This window comes from Propithecus coquereli, unplaced genomic scaffold, assembly GCF_000956105.1.
Source record: "Propithecus coquereli isolate 6110/MARCELLA unplaced genomic scaffold, Pcoq_1.0 Scaffold5, whole genome shotgun sequence".
NCBI classification, from domain to species: Eukaryota; Metazoa; Chordata; class Mammalia; order Primates; family Indriidae; genus Propithecus; species Propithecus coquereli.
The window spans coordinates 1194595-1204863 of NW_012150840.1; the positions used below are offsets into that span (position 1 = coordinate 1194595).

At 34.1% G+C, this 10269-nt stretch overlaps 1 protein-coding gene across 1 annotated transcript in view; it reads left to right on the forward strand.

Annotated features, from left to right (window-relative positions):
• The window catches only part of LOC105819719 (leucine-rich repeat-containing protein 9), a 146682-nt gene that overhangs the window by 48780 nt on the left and 87633 nt on the right, over positions 1-10269 (forward strand). The window contains exons 8-11 of the mRNA XM_012656027.1: positions 1650-1846; positions 2945-3076; positions 8673-8849; positions 9183-9300. Coding sequence (XP_012511481.1) covers positions 1650-1846; positions 2945-3076; positions 8673-8849; positions 9183-9300 — 624 coding nt within the window. The remainder of the gene's footprint in view (positions 1-1649; positions 1847-2944; positions 3077-8672; positions 8850-9182; positions 9301-10269) is intronic.

The following is a 10269-nucleotide window of genomic DNA, read 5'->3' on the forward strand; positions in this document are numbered from 1 at the left end:
AAAAAAAACAATGCTTTTGTACTAAGAAACGTCATTAATAAAAAGTAAACAATAAATGACAATCTGAAAATATTGTCTTCAACAAACATGATAGACAAAGGGTTGATGTCTTTAGTAAGAAAGTACTCATAAGTAAAACAAGATAAAAAGTAAATATCCAAATAGAAAAATTGAGCAAAGTACATGGACTAGAATTTTACAAAAGTAGAAATAAAAAATGCCTAATAAACATTTGAAAGAATAGCTTAATCTGATTATTAATTTCTAAATGTTAATTAAGATAAGAAACCATTTTCACCTATCAAACTGTCAAAGCATAGCACGTGATAGTGCTCAGGCTGGCGGAGATGGATGTGACACACTAAACACCACTGGTGGGAGTGTGGTCATATGTATAAACAGCCTAAAAATGCTCATAGCCTTCAATGCAGTAAATCTACTTGTAGTCCTCTATTGTAAAGATTTATAGATAAGGATATTTATCACCACACTATTAATAACAACAAAAAAATTGTAAACTACCTAAATGTTCAGCAAGAGAAGAGTTATTCATTCTTAAGATAGAATACTTTGTAGCCATTAAAAACAAAGGCTTTAAAATGTTTGATGCTTTTTCTAAAATAAATAAGTTCTAATTATTATAATCAGAAAGATATTCTTAAAGCAAAACATTGACAAAATTTAAATTATTTATTTGACTAAAAATCACAGGAGACCAATATTTGGAAATCATTTTATATCTGCCATTTTCATGGGCAAATGCATATATTAAATAAAATCTGCAAATGTGAAAAGTAATAGCTATAGATATACAAGAGTATAGACATTTTTATAAATATGCTTAATTTGCTTTTTAATAGCTGGATATAGAGATTATAGAGAAGAAGTACAGATAATTAGTAAATCTCTATTTATATACACTTCTTGTACAGTACAATTTATCTTGAAATCTTACAGGACTGGGATTAGAATGAGGCAAGTGAGGCTCTTGCCTGGGGCCCATAATTTAAGGGAGTACCCATAAACCTCAGTAATCAAGATAAATAATATTGAATACGCTATTTTAAAATATCCAAATTAATCCAAAAAGGTCTATTATGAACAAAAAAAACCCCCAAAATACCAAAATCTTAAAGACTATTGCTGTGCTGAGCCATGTAAGAGACTAAAGCAAAAGGAAAAATATACTCCCTTATATATGTGCTTTTGTGTATTTTTTATGATTAATTTTTTTGGAGAACACCAAGGTAGTTGAAAAACTAGTGAAAAATTAAAAAGTAGTTGTGTGAATAAATACATTATTTGAAGTTTAAACATTTTTATACCAAATACGGCATTTATTTTAATTTGACTTTAATAGAAGCATCAATAATATTTAAAAATCTAGTTCTTTGCTTATTTTCAATTGAGATACTGCCATGTTTGAAGTATTTACAGTTGTCACTTGGTCAAGAGAAATTGGCTGAGATTGCACTAAAGTTGAAATCACATTTGGCACGCTTTTGTGAAGTTTGGCCTACATAGATTTCTACTCTTGTTAGTTTCAATTAATTATTTAGCCACTAAATCCACTAAAAATTTAATATCTCAATTCAGGCTTTACCCTTTACCATGTTTTATTTTGCTTTCTGGTATGTTGTTTTCAACAGTTGGAACGGGAACTGGCTGAACTAAAGGGATCTGGCAAAGGGCACAGTGCTAGATCCAATAACAATAAAGTAACTGAGCTTGAAAAATCAAAGAATTATGAAACTGTCACAGAAGAACCAAGTCTTCAACAGAAGATAACGACCAAACTAAATGTCTTGAATGAAAGGGTAGCATTCTGGAACAAAAAATTAGATGAGTATGTTTAATGAATTGTCAGTTGTTCAGATTTGAAACATGAGAAAATAAGAATAAAGTAACTGAGCTTGAAAAATCAAAGAATTATGAAACTGTCACAGAAGAACCAAGTCTTCAACAGAAGATAACGACCAAACTAAATGCCTTGAATGAAAGGGTAGCATTCTGGAACAAAAAATTAGATGAGTATGTTTAATGAATTGTCAGTTGTTCAGATTTGAAACATGAGAAAATAAGATTGTTCAGGGCCATAAATTGAGCTCAGTTCCCTTCTTCAGGAGTGGAAAGAACTATAGTAGGAAGTAAATAAAGCATAAAACGTGTTCCTAGTTCCAGTTCCTAGTACATAGAGGCATCATGGGTTCAAAGCTAGCATACAGTTTTTTGCAGAGGCAGTTCATAATTAGAAACAGTGAGCTTCCTCTGAGTGGCTTTGTGCCACATCACTGCTCTAGTGTCTGAAAACTAAAAAACAAATAGAGCTGCTACTGGTGCAGAAACTCACCAAATACATGAGACCTGGCAGATCACATACACAGTTGTCTGAAATCATGTAGAAACAAGTTCAGGTTCAGTTATCAACTAGAAATTTGAAACACGAAGGCTTAGTAAGGACTGCGAATTTTTTTTAGTTCCTAAAGCACTAAGTGGATAAGTTAGTTTGCCCTGTAATAATAATACTAACAATAATAATAGTAACATTTATTGGGTTTTTACTCTGTACCAAATTCTTTGCTAAGAGTTTTACATATATTTTGCATATAATCCTCAAAACAGCCTTTTAAGCATAGGGACTAATAGTATTGCCATTTTACTGAGAAAACTCAGGCATAAAAAGGTTAAGATCTGAATGTCATTAAGTGGTAGAGCCAGGATAGTCTTCTAACCTTTATATATTTTCAGATTAACAAAATTAGAGGTGATTTTAATTGCCAAAAACAGAATGTCTTTTACTTGGTTTCACTGTCAACACCGAGCTTTCTTTATCCATTGAAAGGAAGCCTTGTATTTTAATATCAGTTAAAAAAAATCTATCATGAATTTTAATGTTGTGATTTTAGATTTTTCTAATAGCTGTATTTATTTTTTTCTTCAATAGAATTGAAGCAATTTATCACATTGAAGTAAAGCAAAAGAAGAAAACTCATGGCTTATTGATCCCATTTTTATTAATTGAGTTGGAGACTGTGGGGAATATCCATTTTGAAGAAGGCACTCGATCTGACGACTGGTAAATCTGTTTGAAATTTAGGTATAGCTTTATAAATAATTTTAAGTACTCAGGATCATCAATCAGAATATCAACTTATAAAATCTTAAAATGTCCTATTTTTAAAACATTTCTCATGCAGAATATTCATCTATTGAAAATTGGCACTTACCTGCCAATTTTGTCACCTATACATTTCTCTGTTTACACCATTGTGGTGATCCAACTTTGAAGACATCCTAATGAATGTCTTTGCTCTTTACCCAATTTTCCTTAGCCCAAGAACAGAATATAATTCAGAAAAAAAATAATTTATCATCAATTATTAATTTTTATGTATGTTTATACTATTTGTTTCTGGACTGGATATAGCCCTGGATTATGAATATTGGTTGAGAAGGTAGAACAGAGCAGGGATGCCAAAGTAGGATTGGTGACAGCAGGTTGCAAACATGGGAGGAGGATATCTAGCAAATTTGTGGGTCCATGGCCTGTTGTTTAGAGTTAGCTTCAGTCAGGGTATACTTGAACACTGCACATTAGAATAGGGTATATGCTTAAACCAGGAATTCAGGTCAAAAGCCCACATAGACAAAAATGGAGAGAGCCACCAGGAACAAAAAGCAGGTATCCATGCTTTAGAACCAAGGCCTACTTGTTGAAACAAGGAAGTCATTGCGTTGCTTAAACTAGAGGGCACAATTAGAAATGACCTTTAAAAAAAAAAAAGAAAAAAGAGAGCCTTGAAGAGTGAATGATATTATTAGTTATAACTTTTTATATTTCTGGAGTCATTTTTTTTTTTAAATTGAGAAGCCTGTGAAACAGCCAAAGATTGCCCTAGAGCCATAATGTGAACCTGGGTATGTGAAGATAGCTAGGAGGCATGTGAAGCTATAGAGTGGACTTGGCACGTCACCCTGAAGCATGATTTAACTTGAAGTCAGTGTCAAAACAAATACTGACTTTTATGGAATGGAATGCAAAATATGCATTAGCTTTTTAGAAAAAAAGTGTGATTGTTATGGGTTACTTTAAACCAAACCCCCTGATTTCTATTAGACATGGCTTTTTACTCTGTGAATAAAAGCTTCTCAAGTGTCTTAGGGGTTCTCTGGTGTGAGCTCTTCCCAAGGGAAAAAGAGACCTTTTAAAATACTTTCTTTTAAGTACGTACACCATTTGCCCAGCAGTTACCACTGTTTGCTTACCCATAATACTTGATTTTTATGTACAAAGATGTAAAAGGTGTTCATCCCAGTTCTCATGTAAACCAATAAAGGCCTTGATTTTTCCAGTGCAAAAACTGAATGGTGTCTCTTTTCAGGGTGCACAAATAATTTTTCAATCTTTCATTTATATTCACTCAACCTGAACATAATTGCTTATTATTTCTGTTTCTCTTTAACCTATTGCAAAGTAAGGTTTTTACAAAACAAGCAGGTAAGTGAAAAAAAACGTAAAACAAAATGACTAAAAAGCCATTTAGATAACTATGTCAGCCTGATAGTAAATTAAATAGCTTTGAGGGATTTTGATAAGCATTAATAATTGTTTACTTAGTTTTAATAAGAATACCCTTGATCCATTCTAAGAAGAAGATCAAATATATGTTGGCAGAATTTAAAAGACAGTTTTTTACTTTAGCACACTGCAAACTTGGCTACCTTAGCTCTGATCTTTTATGTATGTTAAGAAATAACTGCTAAATTGCTTTGACTTGCTATGTACTACATGTCTAGTGTTTTATTTAAACATTGACTTCTCTTTTATTAGTATTTTTAAGGCTAAGAATTTAGTATTTAAATAAAAAGTATCATACTTGAGTAGAGGTAGAACTCAAATAGAAAGGTTTTCTATTTCTTTAACAAAAAAAAGCATTGCAGATTTCTAATTGTGTATCATTCAATATTTCTTAGTTTCATTTCTTTTATGAAATAAAATTATTATATTTTTCAGTTTTAAAAAATCCTTATTTTACAGAGATTTGCTAGTTGAGTAGATCATTGCCACTATAGTTTTATCATTATAGATTCATATTATTTACCTATGTATTGCCAATAGAGTTACCCATTGACATCAGAAAACATTTATCAAGTAGGGACTCTAAAGCATAAAAGATGCTGTCCTTGTGCTTGAGAAGCTTTCTACCTGGTTATGGATACAATGTACTTATAATTAAAAATATAACTTTAAAGTGCCACAAGACAATATATAAGTGATTCTATACATTACCTGGGGACAGATATGATGTTTCATGTGTCTTATAAGTCATAGCACAGATCTGGATTGATAGCCCAGTAGATAATTACTCATTGAAGCTTCCATATCACTTTATAGATACTCAACTGTTTCATTTTTGTGTATATAATGACTTTCAGTAATTAAACTAACTGTATATAAATATTTCATGAGTTACTATTTTAAGGAGCTATAGCAGCAGAAACTTTTTGATTTATACTGATAAGATATTGGCTTAAGTCACTAAGTCAAGTAATAGAATTTATTAAACCCTTGTCTAGCATTATGAAGTGCATTTTAATAGGCAAGATTAAGCTCCAACCATTTAAAAACACATGCATTCTACATTTGCTAAATGAACACATCTTTTTAGTAACAAAAATTTGTGGGTATCTTTCTGTATAATGAATATCTTATCAATGATGTAAATCACTGTGGTTGCTTATACACTCAGGCCCCACTGAATGAGTGAGGGTACCCACTGAAATGAGAGGCCCTCATTCTCCTGACCATTGCAGTAGTTGACACTGTTAACTATTTCTTCCTTATAACTCCATCATCTCTCTTATTTTTTTTGGACTCAGACATTTTGTATTTTCTTTTTATGCCTTCCCTTGCCAGTCTCTTCTACTCCTGTACTTTCACAAATTACTTATAGCTACAACCTCTCTCCTAGACTCCAGCCCTGAATTCCTGTCTATTAGACATTTCTATCTGGATGTCCAACTGGCAAGGCAAACTCAGTACATTCAAAAGGAAGTCAGCTGTGAAGTAATAGAATACATAAAGAAGTTAGAGACAGAAGACATAGGTTCAAACTCTCTGCAGAATCTTAAAACAACTATTTAATACATCTGAACCTCAGCTGTAAAATTCTGTCCCTCAATCTCCACATCCAATCAGGTGCCAAGACCCACAGGTTCTCCTCCATACTGTCTGTTTCATTCATTCTTTCCTGTCCATCGTGACCAAAATCACCTGCACACAGCTGTTTATAATCTCCAACTTAGATTATTGCTACAACACCTAATGCAGTGCCTGCATGTAGTAGGTAGGCATGCAGCATTTGTTAATCAATCAGTAAAGATTCCTGAATGGTCTTTCATATGATCCCTGTTGACATGCTTCCTACACAGAAAGCACTCTGTTAAAAACAAAACAAAAGCCTTTGTAGCTATCTGTTACCTTCCAAATTACATTCTGACTCTTCACCTATAGTGGAGGATTCAGCGTTTCCACCCTATGGTCTCTAAACTAACACTCCTTTCCAGATCTTTTAGAGTCAGCTGAACTGTGTGCCTTGGAGCATACCCAGAACTCCACCACATAAGTGGTTTTGTTTGTTTGGCTTCCTTCACTCAGAATGCCTTTGCATCCCTCACCCTCACCCCATCATTGCTCAGCTGCTGAATTCCCAGGCAAACAAAAGCTCTATGGAAAGGATCACACTTCATGAAGTTTCCTGTGCCCATTCCTGCTTCCTGCATTCCTGGGGTACCAGACTAGAAGCTAGGTATTGTCTATTCATCCCTTCCACCAATTCTTGAGAACCCTTGAGCCCTACTAAGATGTCCACTGTATAACAAAAATGTTATCTAAAATGTCTACAGCATTAGTTTCTACCAAAATACAGGAAGTGCAATAATGATAGTTTCAGTGTTACCAGGGAGTTTATTTACGGAAGACTTGACAGATTTAGGCCAAGCAAATGATCCCTCTATAGGAGGAGCGGCAGGTTTCCCACCCCAGATGATAATGTGGCTGGTTTATGAGACGTCTGAACTGGTTAGCAGGTAGAATGCTGATTGCAACACTATTCATATCTGGCTCCTCTACCAGAATGTGAACTCTGGGATTAGTTTGGTTTGGGGAGCTCTCTTTTCAACTCTAAGGGAGAAGTAATTGGCAAGCTCCTGGCTGTACTGATTAAGTCTTTGCTAGTGAGAAAGGCAGATGCTCTAGGCTAGAAACTCAGATTTATTAGGCTCAGGGAGAAACTGACCACCCATCAGGAAGCTCACTTCTGTGATCTGAGCTCACATTCATGTTCAGGTCCTGGTTGATTATGTAGGTGAGGACCTAGACATGTCATTAAAGGCAAATGTATGCCACATAGGATCACTTACTTCTCAAAATGATCCATTTTTCAATCTCATCTTAATCTAGATTCTCTGCTACTTTTAAGACAGGACCTTAGTTTTATGATCATGGCCAGGAGAGGGCAGCAGAGAGCAAACAAGCACTTCACTACTTGTTCTCATCTTCACATATCTGGCCCCTCCTTCTGTTCTCAGATCAAATACCTTCTCTGAAAGATCTTCCCCAAGACCCTATCTTAAGTAAGTCCCCTCTGCATTACTTACCTCAAGCCTCTCGTTCTTCAAAGCCGTTATCAGTTTAAGAAATTATTTTATTTATGGCTTGTTTATTTTCTGTCTACCCCCCTCCCCCTCCCCTTGGAATATAGGCTTCATGAGAGCAGAGACGCTTCCTCTTTCATGTCTAAATTCCCACTTAGGAAGTTATTGAAATAGTCCAACTGAGAGATAATGGTGATTTGGACCTGTTTGGTAACAGTGGTAATGATGAAATATGGTCATATTCAGGAAGTATTTTAGATGTAGAGCCAAACAGACTTGCTAAAGAATTAGATACTGGGGAGGAAGAGAGGAGAGTGTTATTCTTGCAGTTTTAACTTAAGCTACCAGTTAGATGGTGATGCCCTATACTGAGATGGAGAGCACTCAGGAGGATCAGGTTTGGGGGCAGGTGTCAGATAAGTTAGGTATGAGAAGCCTATTTAATATGCAAGCAGATATGTCAACTTGATAGTTGGATATTCAACTCTGGGCATAACTAGCTAAAATGGGTGGAGATCAAGGCTAGAAATAAAATGTAGGTTATCAACATATATATAAAGACAAAGAACCAAATGAAATCACTTAGGGAGAGTGTTCATGGAAGCAAGGGGAAGGCCAAAGTGATCCCTGAGGCAATCCAACATTTAGAAGTCTGTCTGAGAAGAAACAGCAAAGAAAACTATGAAGGAGCAGCCAGTCATAAGAAATCCAGGAATATGTAGTTTCACTGAAGCTGGGAAAAAAAGTGTTTCAGAAAGGGAAGATTGCTCAACCAACGTATCTTTTAGGTAGACCAAGTATATGCAAAAAAAAAATCGATAAAGAAGTTATTGTTTTTATAATATTTCAAAATTTAGCATTTCTTTTATTGATTAAGTATCTGCTACTCTATGATTACTGTATGTATCTTTAGCAAAAGACAAAATATGAGCTATAACTTATACGTAACTTTGTGTTTTTGAACGTTTTAAGTAAAATCTGTTATTTTCTTTATGTATTTTCTGTATTCCCCCCAGGTTTAATTCCTGCTATGAATTAATTCTGTCACGTTTTTGTACATGGGACTTCAGAACATATGGTATTACAGGAATAAAAGTAAAACGTGTCATTAAAGTTAACAACCGCATTCTGAGACTAAAATTTGAAGAGAAATTTCAAAAGTTTTTGGACAATGAAGATATGCATGATCCGGAGTAAGAATCTGAATTCTCTAAGGAACAATTTTATAAAAGTTTGACTTTATTTTGTAAAACAATCTTTCTGTTTTAAAAGTTTACAGTATTGAAAATACACCTTGTTAGTAAATGTTTCCTTTTTATGCATCTCCCATGGCTAGGATGACTTCCTAATTTATCCACACTGGGCCTCTTTTGGAGAATAAAGTGAGGGGATTAGCTCTTAATAATGATGCTGGAATATTGGATGCAAATGGGAAGTATCGCTGGCAGGACGTATGGTTGTCTTATCTATGGCTAAGCTTTTGTGAAATAAATTCTCAAACTTTTTCTGTTTCAATTATTCTTAAGGAGCTATCGAAAGATGCTAGAATGCCTTTTTTATGTTTTTGATCCTGAAGTTACAGTGAAGAAAAAGCATCTGCTACAAATACTTGAAAAAGGTTTCAAAGAGAGTCAAACAAGCAAGGTAGAGTAAAATGTCATTTAGAATAATGCTTTCTTCCTAACAAGTAGAGCTCTGCTACTGGTTAAGCATGATTTTCAATCCTTTTATTCATATTTATAGCAAACTTCTGCTGTTTCATAAAAAGCTTAGTGTTATTATTGAAAGTATAGCATCTTTCCCCTTTGGATTATACCAGAGTAAGTCCATTAATTACTTTTTCTGCCTGACTCTACTTAATCCATCTAGGCATATTATTTTTATGTTGTGATACTTTTGTTGATGATTTTAAAATCTGCTTCTGTAATTGGCTAAAAGGCTGTTATAAATGTTTAATCTATTGTAAACTCTCCAGAGTCTTTTCCACCTTGAAAAAATCCAGTACAGTAACTCTGCTGTACTTTCTAGCTATCGTCCTGTTTTCTCTTTCCTTTTTTCTGTCACCATTTCTTTCCTCTCTACTTCACAGCCTCTACCTTGCTGCTGATACTGCTTTATCACTGGTGACTCCTGAGCTCCAAAATACCCAACCAGCTTTTCTCAGACCTCTACCCTCTTGATGAGGCAGCTGTAGCTGATATACAGTAGTTCTTCCCAACTCTTTTCACATGACGGCACACATAAAATGATAACATTGCTACATTTGAATCCTGGCTTCACTACTCATCAGCTATGTGATTTCACCTCTCTATGCCTCTTTCTTTCTATCTGTAAAACGAAGATAAAAATAGTATCTATTTTGCAGAGTTGTTATTAGGACTTAGTGAGATAATGCATTAAAAAGTTCTTGGATATTTGTATACCAATGTTCATAGCATCACTATTCAAATAGCCAAAAAAGTAGAAACAATGCAAATATGTATCAACAGACAAATGGATAAATAAAATATATGATAAACATACAATGGAATATTATTCAGCCATAAAAATGAAATTCTGAAACATGCTACAACATGGGAGAACCTTAAAAACATTATGCTAGTGAATTTTTTT